The sequence below is a fragment of the Semicossyphus pulcher genome, unplaced genomic scaffold (genome assembly GCF_022749685.1).
Source record: "Semicossyphus pulcher isolate SPU_LCO1_2020_fin unplaced genomic scaffold, fSemPul1.0.p SCAF_4, whole genome shotgun sequence".
Lineage (NCBI taxonomy): Eukaryota > Metazoa > Chordata > Actinopteri > Labriformes > Labridae > Semicossyphus > Semicossyphus pulcher.
This window is the reverse complement of record NW_027211715.1, coordinates 2,712,189-2,726,573: the sequence shown is the minus strand read 5'-3', so window position 1 is coordinate 2,726,573 and position 14,385 is coordinate 2,712,189. Positions and strand designations below refer to the sequence as shown.

At 42.4% G+C, this 14,385-nt stretch overlaps 1 protein-coding gene across 2 annotated transcripts in view; it reads right to left on the bottom strand.

Moving 5' to 3' along the window:
* The window catches only part of palld (palladin, cytoskeletal associated protein), a 66,603-nt gene that overhangs the window by 15,835 nt on the left and 36,383 nt on the right, over window positions 1-14,385 (bottom strand). The window contains exons 10-11 of one of the 2 annotated variants that reach the window (XM_069679818.1): window positions 12,415-12,871; window positions 10,068-10,103 (exon numbers count right to left, since the gene is read on the bottom strand). In XM_069679818.1, the coding sequence (XP_069535919.1) occupies window positions 10,068-10,103; window positions 12,415-12,871 (493 nt within the window). Of the gene's footprint in view, window positions 1-10,067; window positions 10,104-12,414; window positions 12,872-14,385 lie in introns of those variants that run through there. The other variant, XM_069679819.1, reaches the window with a different exon arrangement.

Genomic DNA, 14,385 nt, shown 5'->3' with positions numbered 1-14,385 from the left:
ATTGCCATCAAATGGGATTAGCAGCAGGAGTGGAGGGAGAGGAGGAGGAGGAGGAGGAGGAGGAAGGGGGCGGAAGAGAGGAGCAGAAAGTGGAATGATGGCTCAGAGGAATCAAGTCAGTGAAAGAGTTAGAGCTGAGTAAGACACAAACTTTCTAACCTAACAGACTCTATTGTGTGAACTAATCCGTCTGACTCCAGCGAGGAGCTCTGCAAACAAACCAACCTCGCCACAAACAGTCTGTCTGCATTAAAGACGCTACACAGGAAAGAAGTACCGACTGAAAGGCCGCTCACAGTGATGCTGCTTCTTCTCTTTCTTTCAGGCTGAACTCACTACCTCTCCTGAGCCTCCAGCAAATGAATGGGTGTCACACTCAGCCTCTCTGTGCTCCCACTAAACCACACACCCATTCTGAAAACATGTGATTTAAACATTAACATGCCGAGCTGTTAACCAGGAAAACAAGAGGAAAAAGGTCCTCATTGTACCTCAATCATTCGACTTTTTATCCCTCCTTAACTCGAGATAAAAAATACAGAACAATTGTAAATAAAAATAAAGATTAAAATCCCAAAACAGAAAGAAAGCAGAATTTTAAATGATTTCTCTGAAGTTAAAAAGTAAAAGAAAAGTCATAAAGTTAGTCTTTCATGTATTTCCTCATTAGTCCAGCTGAAGTTTAAAGAAGTCTTATAAAGAATGAGTTTTACCTTCAGTGTCGTGGTGTCGGTGTGCAGCAGCTCTGTTATGTCCCTGCAGGAGAGTAAACTACTGCTGCCCTGCCAGGTATGAGCAGCATATATAGAGCGCTGAGCAGCCAGACAGTGACAGACGCAGTCGCTCTCTCTCTCTCCCCCTCTGCATGAGTCAGTCTGTCTGTGAGCTCCTCCCCTTCACAATAAAGGCTCCCTGCCTGTCTGAAACTAGCCCCTTTCAGAATAAAAGCCCTTTGCTATCCTGCGGGCTGCTAACCGAGGAAGTTCCCTTTGTGGGTCAGGAAACTAAAATAACGACAGCTTAAAGAGTTAATTAAAGAAGAAAAATGAGAGAAAGCGAGACACCTATATCTTATAGCTTTTACTTGTTCTTCTGTGTCCACATTTATATTCTTTCCCGAATTACTACAGAGACAGTATGAGGGGAGAGAATGGAGGATAGATCGAACAAATTAATCATCTAAACAATCGTCTCGGTTTCAAGTGACACAAATGGAATCAGTCCAGTGTAAGGTAACAGCTGAACCAACGCCCTAACTGGAAATAAAATCCAGATTTAGTAACATTATCTGCACAGTGGATATTATCTACACACTAAGCATAAAGAACATAATAGTTTTATATAATATGGGCTGTATTGGAGCTATGGAACAACCTGAGTGATTGAGATTCAGTTTCACTGTGTGTGTGAAAGAAAAGTTTATCAGACGAGGAGGGGACGAACTGGAAGAGCCTTCAACCTGCATTCCTTTTAATGGCCACCAGGGGCGACTGCTCTTGTGTTGAAAGGATATCAGTTTGTACTTCTCAGTTAATTTATTACCATCCATCCATCCATCCATCCATCCATTATCTTTTCCTTATCCGTGGTCGGGTCGCTGCAACAGCAGGCAAAGCAAGTTAGCCCAGTCGTCAATCTCCCAAGCAACGTTTCCCAGCTCCTTCTGGGGGATCCCGAGGCGTTCCCAGGCCAGACGGGATATATTATCCCTCCACCTAGCTCTGGGTCTGCCCCAGGGTCTCCTCCCAGTTGGACGTGCTCAGAAAACCTCCAAAGGGAGGTGCCCAGGAGGTAGGGCTGGGCAATATGACAATATACATATATCGCAATACGAAAATGTCTATTGTGTTTTTCTATATCGTCTCTTTCATGATGTCACAAAACCAGCAGTTGAACTGTTCTACGCTTTATGTTCTAATCCTTGAATCCTCCTGAACCTGGAGCGAACCATCGAGGGAGGCGCTGTTTATTTGCCCATTTTGCCCTACCAGGAGGCATCCTGATCAGATGCCCGAACCACCTCAACTGGCTCCTTTCGATGAGGAGTAGCAGCTCGACTCTGAGCCCTGAGCTCTTCACCTTACCTCTAAGGCTGAGCCCAGCCTTAGCCAAAGCTTTGCCTTCAGGCTCAGCTCCCTCTTTACTCTTTAGACTGTCCGGTACAACGCCTGCATTACTGCTGATGCTGCACCGATCTGTCTGTCAATCTCACGATCCATTTTACTGATTTATTACCATACTTAACACTTTCCTAATGAGTTTATGGTCTCAATTAGAAGTTACAAGTCTTCTTCAATACAGCATGATGTTCACTTTGTAAACTATGGTGCCATTTAGACTAAATTAGACTATAAAACAGGGTATGGTTTTGTGGCTAAAACATGGCCAACAGTGATTGACAACTTGCTACTAGTTACTCTAAGGAGCCGGCTGTTCAGTTTTCCGTTCATTATTTTTAGCCTGTTTTTTGCTAGCCAAAGTTAGCATAGAGGCATAGCAATGTGTATCATCCAAATATGGTCACTTCCGGCTCGTAAAAACCAAGATGGCGACACACAAAAAGCTCCAGGCTTCTGAATGTTCTCCACAAACCAATAGGTGACATCAGCTCAATCTATGATGCAAACAGTCCCATCACAACCACAAAGATCTGGTTCCATTCACCGAAATATGTTCACAAATCTTCAGTTTCCCAATAAAGGAATTTTTGTGGGATGAAACAAAACATTTTTGGGAATTCGTCATTTCTATTTTTGTGTTTAATGATTAATCTATTTTTAGGGTCAGTGTGCGTTTTCCAGGCTGCTGATGAGTCAGAGTGTTGATGGATGGTGGGAGGCCGGGGATCCGGTTCAGAGGGGTCTTGTGTGGGAAGTTAGAGTCAGAGAGAGTTATCAGGTGAGGGTCTCCCTCTGTCTGGAGGTGCGAGTCACTCCCTGCGTGTTGACTCACTGACACTCAGAAACAAGTCAGACTGATTCTTCTCTGCTCTCTTGGTGACAGCAGCGTCATGAGATTAGCGCATGTATACATTGTTACACCCAATAATTAACATCCACAAGTGGAAGTGGTCTGACTGGGAGTGTGTCTAAAGGGAAATCCAGCCGATACCACACATGCAGCCACACACTCCGCTCGAACCGACAGCCGGGGTCAGGATCCAATCAGAGGATGATTGACCTCACCCAGAAACAATGTGATTCCCCAAGTGTGTGTGTGTGTTTGACGGTAACTTGTATTTATCTGGTGTGTTTCTCTGTGTTTAACATACCAGGGTGATCTTTCCTGGGAAGCACAGCCTGCTTTCTACGAGGGGATCACTGAGGCCGGTTAGTTTCCATGCTGTCAACTCCCAAGCATACACCCTGCCTGGTCTTTGCTCCCCTCATCTCTCTGTGTGTCTTTTCATCGCTCCCTCTCCCCTCCGCTCACCCCTCTTTTTGATCCAGCCTCCTCCTGTCCGTGTTATGAAGGTCAGTGCCGACAACTCTCTTCCTTATTTGGAAAGTTTCTCCATTCCATGCAGGTCATTCTAGCCTGAGCGACCAATCCAGTGGTTTGTTGGTCTGTTGTCTCAGCCAATCCTGTGTTTCCCATGTCCTTTTAAGGACTGCCCATCTCTGACTCTGGAGGTTTATGTGAAATTATCTACTTCTCCTGTTCTCGTGTGATTTTATTTTGCTTTTAATTTTGTTGCACAATGTCTTTCTCTCCGTGTTACTTTGTTTTCATTTGCTGGTAACCTCACTGAAGCTTAAGTATTCATTAGGGAGCTGATCCACAGTTTCACTTCCATTCTTAATTACTTTTCACGATGATGAACCACAAGCAAAGCTCTCAGTGTGTAGCCGGTACCATATGTGGTTCTTTACCATGCATGTGTCTCGCTCTCCATAAAACCACGAGCAACACCTCGACAAGAAAGTGATTGTTAATACTTCATTAGCGAGTTCATGACTTGCACCTCGTAAACACAAACACACTGCTGAGAGGAAGCTCTGAGTCACCGCATAGATATGCGACAAATCCTGGCAGGAAGAGCTCTTTGCTCCTGGCAACACAGGAAGAACATAGAACTAGCTTTACATGTAACACAACATGCCTGAAAATAATATATTATAACAATACAGAGGCACAGACAGCAACTAAGAGTCCCTTTCTGTAGCTTCACAGGGTAAATACAGTTCTCTATGTATAACAGTGGGAGACTGATGCGGGCTGCTGGCAGAGAGAGTTTGTTGCCTTCAGTTTGCAGGCTGCTTCCCTGACAACAGCCTCTCTGGTGTTAAAGAGGTTTGGAGCTACTGCAGAAATCATTTAATCACCGCAACATGGCTATTATGTCAAAGGTATAAGGTCAAGCTGTATGCAATTCACTCCACATTAAAGTGGATTAGGCCGTTTTTCATTTTTATCACTGCGGTGTGTAAGCATGCAGAGCCTGGAGACATTCAATGATACACATGGTGTCACAATGTTGTTCTGAGCTCCTGTGTGTTTCGCAGCCAGTATTTGTTCACATCTCCAACGCTGAAAATTAAAGCAAATGTGGAAGTGTTGAAAAACTGCAGTTCCCCCAGTGGCCACTTGAGGCTGGCGCCAAAAGTGAGTCAGTCCCCATAGAGCTCCATGTTAAAATGTCCAACTTAATAGCAGAAATAAACCTGTTTATATCATTGTACAAAACATGGTCTCCATTTTTATACTCATGACAACTGGAATGGGGGCAAGTAATATAAAATAGGGGCATGGCTGCTTGATTGACAGGTGACGCTAGTATGCTAGGTGTCAAACTCAGCTAGTACAAACCACTGACCCTGAGCTCTTGGCTGTTATCCATGTTGTCATGTTTAGTTTGGCAGTTATTTCTATTAACATAATTTGCCTAAATGCAGAATCTGTAGACAAGTCTGTTTGTAGTCCAAGTAGTACTGTCCACGAGCGCTTCAGCGAGCATGCCTTCCCATCTGCGGTATTCAATGAATTTAGCTTATAATTAATCTAAACACACATTTGCATGCGAGTGCAGCTAAAAACTTATAGATGTCGTCTCTCAACTCCATCTCCATTCACGCTTTTCAAGTTGGTAGTTGAACTACAAAGAATGGCAACGCACAGAACAGGAAGTCTAGACCAGAAGTCCTTTGTTGCTAACAGCTTGCTACAATCGAGGACTGAAAAGTTGGCCGTTGCTAATTACAGCAATCATTCCCAGCCCTTAAAGTTTCTGATGCGTGCTGTGTGTTGGGTCATGCCAAGAAGGTCCAACAGTATTTTTGCATACGACAGTAACTTTGATTGTTGATATTAGAAAGCTAATTGTTGAACACTTGTTGCTTTGTTATTTCCTCAGAGACTTTACAGTTCCTCCCTTGACACATGCAGAAACTGCTTTCTGTATGTACAGCAGGTGTTTGATCTGAACTTATACATGCATTCTTTCTCTGCCTTTATGCTAACATGTGCGTCAGTTATTATTACAGCATCCCTTTTTAACAAATCAGCAGCAAAAGACGTGAACCTGACTCATTGAGTTCCTGTGTTCCTGAGTGCCAACATGTGCCTGTTTCTCATCATCTTAGCATGCTAAGTAAAATGAACTTACAGTAGAGCTGTGTGAAAAAAAGAGAGAAAGTTCGACTGACACATAAAAAACACTTTGTGGAATGAAATCCGTGCAAGAGAACAATTTGGACTGTCAGAGTTGATTCCTGGTCTTATGAAAGAGAGATTAAGCTCTGGAATGGTTCGAGGATAATTGTTGCCTCTGCTTCTCATGTTTGGAGTGTGACGCCCACCCACACATTATCCAAGACTATAATATAATGCTTTGCCCCTATTATCACGGTCAATATGAAGCTGGTCACACAACATGCTGCACTGGGGCGACACTTTTCACTGTCTCCTCCTTTGTCTTATAGTGTCGTGTAATTGTTTCAGTGACGGTGTTTGTTGAAGCTCACTATCTTAATGTTTCACTGCAGCATGGGTAAACGTTTCCTTCAACCTTGAGGCATATGAGTGACTTTGCATCACAAGGAAAGTATTATTTTCCAAAGCAAAACTACTACACAAAAATCTGTTACAAGCATTTACAGTTTAAAAGAATTAGCTTTCATGTCCCCTGGTTTGTGAATCCCCTTCTGAAGCCTTGAGGTCGGCATTTTTGATGTTGCCATCTTGGTTTTTTCGGCCATAGAAGTGATCATATTTGGATGACGGCATGAATAAGCATTGGAACATTACTGAGGTAGGTTGTCAATCCCAGGTAACCCTAAAGCATACGCTTCTTCTATTTAACTCTAAAAGGGACCATCATTTTAAAAACACGTTTTTCTTCTTTTTGCAACCAGTGGCATCGCCCCCTGCTGCCCATTAAAAGAATGCAGGTTCACTTTGGAAACAAGAGGCTACATCCACTTCTCATACAGTCTATGGTTAAAACACATGACCACATGCACGTGTTATCCCCTTTTGCATTACACCAAAATGAAAGTGAGAAACATTCCTGTGAAATGTCACACTGGGCAAACATGTTCCTTGATCAATACAGGAGAGCTGACACTGGGCCCCAGCAGAACTGACATCCCATCCATCAACACACACTCACATACATGTGCATGATGTGCACGGGTTAGTCAAAACACAAAGATCACACAGATCTAAAAGCTCCAGGCGTTATCAGTCTATCAGAAAGTCATGTGTGTACAGCTGAACCCTGGAGAGTCCTGAACAGAGGTGAGGTGTCTTGTTGAAGTCCATAACTCCTGTCGGCATGTCTCATAGTATCCTCTGTTAGTATGTTCCCGGGTAGGTCAGTTGTCCTAAATCCTGTCTTTATTTAGACTCCTCTGCAGCAAACAATCGTTCAGTCTTTAACCCATAGACTGGATAAAAGAAGCAGATGTAGCATTTGTATTTTTCTTCAACTGCAAAGTGCCTTAAACCTGCATTCAGTCTCATGGCCAGCAGGGGGCGTTTCCACTGGTTGCAAAAAAAGTTAAATCATTCCTTTGACTCCAAAAACACAAGATGGCAATGGTTTAAATCCCAAACTCAAAGTTTATATAGAAGACATTTCTTCTATTTAGTCTTCAGCTGAACCCCAAAATAACTTTTAGTTTCCTTACATAACACATATATTCTTAAAATAATGGGTAATTTTAGCAAAATGTTTTTCATTTTGTATCCTTAGTCCTTAGAGCAGTTTCTGAGAGGAAAGAAAAAACAAAGGATAACACAGCTGGGTCAGTGCCATGTGTAGCTAGCTAATTCAACTAGCAAGATGGCAGAGAGGGCAGCGTTTAAGTCATGGATATATTATTTAACATTAATAAACATTATTCTGAATGTTTGGGAGAAAGGGACGAGACGATGATGGTGAAATGTAAGCTGTGTCTGGAAGGATAAGTGCTCTTCAGCTGTGAAGAGCTCGACTTCAAATGTGAAGAAGCATCTGCAGATAAACACAGCTCCACAACAATGGTGGGACTAAGAGCCCGTGTTGTATTGTTGTCATGGAAACTGCTGTGCCTCATACTGTATGCCTCTGCCCAGTCCACTGTCAGGCTGTTAGCATAATAAAGAGCTGTAAAGGCTATACTGCATCTGTCATTCCTGTCATCAGGCTGCAGAGTTACAGATTATGGGCCGTAAACGAGGTGATGCAACGACGGTAGAATCAATACGTTCATAGGTAGACGTACAGCAGGCTACAAGCCGTCCTGACAATATAACGCACATGTGTAACGAGTCACAAAGAGGGTTTAATTTTTGGTAACGCAAAAATAATCTAATGTGTTACTTTTCTCAGGAGGTAACGCAGGAACGAGTTACTTTTAAAACTAATGTTACCCAACACTGCCTACAGTCAGCTCAAAATATGAAGCTTCAAATTTAACAACTAAAGCACGGAACGAAATACACTTTCCTTTTTATGTGAAAAATCAATATGCAAAATACTGCATAAAAAGCTGCTCCCAACTTTTGGAACATACAATGAGATGGTGCTACCAATTTGCAATCCACCTATCCTCCATCTCTTTGCTGAAACTCTGCTTTCTCTCCAAACCTGCCTCTTGGATCAGATCCATCTGGCCGATCTGAGCCGCTCCCCGGAGAATTTCCTTTGATTCTTGTCCTGACATCTGACATCAACGCCGGGCATCAGACCCAAATACCCTCCAACCCTGCTCCCTCTGCCTTGAGCACAGAAAAACAGCAGGTCTATTTTCACAGTCCAGGTCTCCTGCAGTCTCTCCTGCCTGCCAAGTCACACAACGACTTCCTCCATCTCATCAGCCCAGTGTTATTGAAGCAGAAATCACGTCTTACATGGGCTTTCACTGGGTTATTCCTTTGATTTAGAACACTTTATTCTAGATTTCTAAGTATGAACTCATCCCTCCAACAGCTATAAACACTGGTGTTAAGATTGTAATTGTATTGAGTACACCTGTCCCTTTCTAAATAGTAAAGGGTGCTGTGAAAACCTGGAATATTTTTCCAGGATTTCCACACTACTTTCATTTAGTTGGTGCAAAAAGCTTAAATAGACAAAAATCTTTAGAAATAACTCTCATGAGATTTTTTACTGATTTTAGGAGGGATAGAAATTAACCGATTACTGATGAGGCAGCCGATATTTTCTATCTGGACATAAATGGACCTTCTCTATTGACTATGCAACGTTACTCAGAACCAAGACACATTCAACAAGGTAATAAAAATGTAACACTGATCAGCTCTACTCCATGTGCTGCAGGCAGTGTTGAGAGCGGAGTCATAGCAGGACAAAATTGACCCTATTTATTTCACCCCAACCATTATAGAATATTTCACATCGACACGCATCAGAAAACATATTTGCCAGAACTGATCGGTCTGAGTTAGGGCGATATTGACTGTTAATTTTGGCAGAACAATTGATTGTCGGGCCTTAATTCTCATTATTTAAAGTTAGACACTCGAGCCTTAAGCTAAGTGAACTTCTGATGATAAAACTCTATCCACGCTCATCCCTCTCTTCTGTAAATGAAGTGACACAAATGAGCTTTTTCATGATATTGACTTGTTTTAAAAATAGTTTCCACTCTGTCTATTAAATTTATAGCTTTTCAAAAGAGTAGTCTTGGTGCTTGTTAAACTGAACTCCTGTAAAATGTAAAAAAAAAAGCAAAGCAATAAAGTCACAAACCCAGAGCCTTCAAAGGCTGCAGGCTTTACTGTGCTCTGCTTCATAGCACCATGTGGCTCAAAGCAAAGAAGCAATATCTGTCCGTCTGTACGGGATGAGACACACGACAAACAGGATACGATGAACTCAGTGATAAGCTCCGGGGTTTTTCAGGTCGAGCGTGGTCAGTCTCTGTTCACACATGTTACCTGAGGAAACAGAGTGCAGTCTGGCAGAAGCGTGACCTTTGGTTAATGGCAGGGCTGCTGTTTATACTGTGTAATTTAAAGGGTAGAGGGCAGAAGAGGGACAGCTTATGCTTTCTAATTGCTTCACGGTCGGCAGCAATTCACTTGTTATTGGGGAAAAACTCTGAGAGAAGGTTTACTGCCTCATTCATCTAACACAGAAGTCTCAATTAAGGACAACATTTGTTCATTTATCAACTGTTGTTCTATTTTTCTCCTTATTGCCATATGTTCAATTTCTAATAAACTTTAACAGTGAAATTTGCTTCACAAATACAGCAGCTAAACTCTGTATAAACCAGGGCATTTCACATATGGAGTTTCTGTGGTAAAGCCCAGTAACCAATCCAGATGTGCTCATTCAGAGTGTGCAAAATCTGCACCAACAAACATGCATAATTAGTTCACAGTATGTCAAAATGATCAGCTTATCCCGCTTTACTCTTGTCTAACCACTGCTCTGATGTTTAATCCTACAGTGTAATAAAAGCAGAGTAATTAACATGAGACGAATCAGAAACGTGCCTTGACATAATGTTTTCTGCTGTGTTTGTGTTTGTTTCCATGACAGCTTGATTAATGAGGCTAAATGTGGCGCCACTCAAATCACATCCAGAGCATCACCCTCACAGCCAAATATTTACCTGTAATTTTCCGCCTCCTCCTCTATACCCTCAGCTCTGGAAGCACAGAATTAAAAAGTCATAACATTTATGTAAACGGACACATGCAATACTGTAGCATCCATCAGCAAATCAAAGTCACCACACATGCAGTGGAAATCGACTGTGCAATGCAAGAACCAAGCTCTACTTTACAGTCATTAAACTCTACGATGTGCCTTTGAAGGTACATACGGCTCGCATTAAACACTGTGAAAGTCATCCTACTGTAATATTAGAAACATGTTCAGAAACGTTCCCCATTAAATAGACTTCTGCCAAACTAAAAGGGAAATTATTTAGAGTGTAAATAAAAGAAGCACAAAAAAATGATCGAAAACAACACACGAGGGCTAGCATATCTGTACTGAGCTAAATGCTAATGTCAGTGATGCTGACAAGATGATGTTTAGCAGGTATGAAGTATACCATTTAATGTTGGTAGGTTTTATGAAAACATTTGGGTTTTTTTAGCACAAAACAAAGTATTGGAGAAGTAGAATTAACCCAGTGGTGGTTCTTGATAAAAGTAAAGGTATCAAAGTTTGTAGAAACATCCTTAGGAGATATTTGTACCAAATTCAGTCCACCCAAAGCTAAACAAACATTTTGCAAATCATTTAAGTTATGGGGATTCAATGTATGAGGACAATGAATGTTTGGTGCCAATCAATATCAAAACCCATTGGCTAAATGTTTGATTTGTTTATATATTTCAGGGTAGCCAGCGCATATATGGATAACTGTTGACGGATATCTGGTCCAAGACTTCCTTTTCCATCAGTTGGTCATTGTTTACAATCCAGCTAGCATTTTAAGACGTCAGAATGTAGTTGAAGGAGGTTTAGGACAGGATTGCTATCTGCACAGATGTCTGTTTGAAGACACTAATAAAAGATTAATAGTTGTCGGATGATAGCCTACGCACTCTGCCCTTTCTCTGTGCTTGCCTGCGTGCAGCTGAAGCCCACTCAAGCGTGACTGGTCACCACAAACTGCATCGCTTTTGAAACAAAAACCGTCTCTCCTTCAGATTCTACATTCATTTTCATAAAACAAGGTGACAGTACATCTCATAGATGATTGCATTATTTAGTTTTTTTAAAGGCAATGTTTTTGGCCTTTTGCCTCTATGTGATAAGACAGTGGATAGAGTCAGAAATATGTCATGCAGCAGAGGACCGAGGGGGCTGCTCGTCGAGGACTGTGCCTCTGTACATGGGACATGCAATTTAACTGTGAGCTAAACCGGTGCCCAGATGATGGCATCGTTGACCTTGAATTCTGACCTGCTGGTCAAACTGGAGGGAAAAAACAGCCAGTCACTTCATCTTCTTACTCTGAACCACAAAATGTCTTCACGGTTGAGCAAAAGGAAGAGCCAGGGAAAAGCCTAAATGGGCAGGATTAATCTTATGGGAATTATGAATGTCAATATTTATTGACCATCTATAAGATGATTGTCCAGAAATTGAAGTCTGGAACAAAATGGTAAACAGCCCAACTGATCAACTGTCAAAAAGACTGACATGGCTGGCATAGCAATAAAGCTAGAGAAAGAGAAGAAAATAAATATCTGAAGGGAAAGAAAATTATTTGTTTATGGTCTGCTGTCATTTCTCATCAGAAAGCACCTGTAAGGCATTTGGAACCCTTTAAGGGATAAATACCTTTATAATCCCTTTGTATCCCTAGTTCCCTAGTTGGAGTCTGGAATAGGACCATCCAGCCGTTCTTTCGCTCACACTTTCTTTCTCCTTATTTCTTTGTTTACTCTCGACTGTATTCTGTCTTATAAAAGCAAAAAACACTTGAAAATATAAAACAAATCCATCTGCAACATAGACGAAAATCCATGCTTGTCTATGGCATCTGAAAACACAGGACGAATGAAAAAAAAAGCCATTCAATGCCCGACTCTCTTCTAATAACAGTGACATCCTACCTGCCCCCTATAGAGCGCACAGAAAGGTGTGCAGGAAAAAAAACAACACACAATGGCTCTGTCCTGGGCTGGGCATGCAGTCCGGGGTCAGACAGAAACAATAGGAGCCATCCAGCAAAAGCCACGCAGATCTGTTTACAGCCACAGATAGACAGACAGACGGCAGCTGGCAGACTCGCCCTGGCAAACACGATGCCACATTGACACCAGCATAAAGGCAGGGGAATGCTTTTGTCTCCAAAAGGGTCTGGGATTCCCCTGTTAACCCTTTCTTTCACAAAGCTGAGAGACTATAATTTCCAGCCTGTCGCCTTCCCACCGGCCCTCACTTGTGACTAGCCCGCCTCCGAGGCACAGACACATGGGGACACTACAGGTACTCACAGCTTTGGTTTAGGCTTGGTAGGCAGCGGTGGCCCATCCTTCCCAGGGGATGGAGACATCTTGCCTGGGGATGGAGGGGAGTCTGGTGCTGGGAGTGGGACATCTGTCATTGGGTCAGACTGTGGTAGTGGTGGAGGAGGTGGTGGAGGTGGGGGTGGAGGTGTTGTTGCCTTAGGCGGGCTTGGTGGTGCTGGTGGATTTGCAGGTTGTCCATTCTGTATAGACCCCTTTCCCTTATCCTCCACCTCAGAGCCCATCTGCACCAGAGGCCGGGCCGAAACACTGGGCCAGATCTCCAGCTGCTTAATTTGAAAAAACTCCATCCCAGGTGGAGGCGGCATCTTGGGTGGCAGCTCCAGGAGGCTGATTTCTGTGGGTGGGGGAGGTGGTGGGAAGGCTGCCCCATCCTCAAACCCTGAGCTATCTCCAGACATCCCATTACTGGATGAGTCCTCAGCTGCAGAGAGTAACAAACAACAGAAAATGTTGGACTTTAATGTTTAGTTTTTTCCTCAGGCCACCACATAGATGCAGATTAGACACACAAGAATGTCTCCCAGCTGATGTGATCTAAAGCAGCAGCTGGGTCCAGTCAGGCTGATGAAATTCCTGTTTATTCAGCCTTTCCTTTGCGGCGAGTCATGTACAGTACACACACAGTTCTGTCTGTGGGATTACACACAGAAATATTTGTGTCCTGCTGCCCTCACAAAGAGCTGCTCATCCACTCACACCCCACTCCTCCCCTGTACAGATGACACAATAATATACACAACAAAGAATGTCATCTTATCAATAAAACTTTTATACCTCACCCCAAACCATAAAAGCTTTTTTTTATTCAAGATCTACATCTTGAATGTGTTTTACTTAAGAAGTTTGGGGATTGAGCTGGAGACGCACCCTCAAATGATAGTGTATTTAAAACATTATAAATGACCATGAACAATTTAAAGGACATGAACGTATCTTGTTTAATGTAAGACATCATACTGAAGGACCCCTTTCAAGCCTAGAGTTGGTTATGACTTCATTAGCTGTTGCTAAAGCTTAAAAATCAATATGTTGTTAATCTGCATCCAAAAGTCTTAAAATCCTTTGAAAAGACTAACAGTTGGGAAAACTACCAAAAAAACACAGATCGATACGTCAAGTTATTGCAAATATTGACTGGCTTAAAATCTTGGTGGTGTTGGTTTATATGGTGGCTGAAACATCATGCAAATTAGCTTAACATGTTGTTAGCATGCTAGTTAGCTTAACAGGGTGTATAACTGTTGTAGACAGGAGTGTGAAATGATTGGTTGCTTGTTTAGGTGAGATGGCTGAGGAAGAATAGGGTGTTTCGTAGGCACTAGGTTGTGCAAGACATTGCCAGTGATACATCATGTTTGTTAACTTAAAACGTTGTTAGCATGCTAGTTAGCTTAACAGGGTGTATAACTGTTGTAGACAGGAGTGTGACAATGATTGGTTGCTTGTTTAGGTGAGGTGGCTGAGGAAGAATGTTTGGTCACCGCTTGGTGGCTTGTGAAACATTTTGCCGGGGATACATCATGTTCCTTAGCTAAACATGATGTTAGCATGCTAGTTAGATAAACAGGATGCAGTTATATAGTGCGACTATGATTTGATGATGTAGTTGAGTAAGGTTGTTTGGTCATTTGGCGGGTTAAGCAGCATGTTGCCGGTGATAGCACCATGCTAGCTTGACATGCTGTTAACTGATGATACAAGCTGGTAATGTTTTAAACTAACGTAAATATAACTATATCGCTGTATTGTGATCCCAACTAACTGAAATGCTTATTATTGATTAAGTACTAACCTGGTGACCCTGTGCACCTACTGTCACTCTTATACTCACACACAGACCAAAACAAAGCCTGCTCTTTCATATACTTTTTGATGTGATGGTGAATTGACAGTTGAGTGGGCCATGGCACCCACTAAAAGTTGCCAGCTACTTGT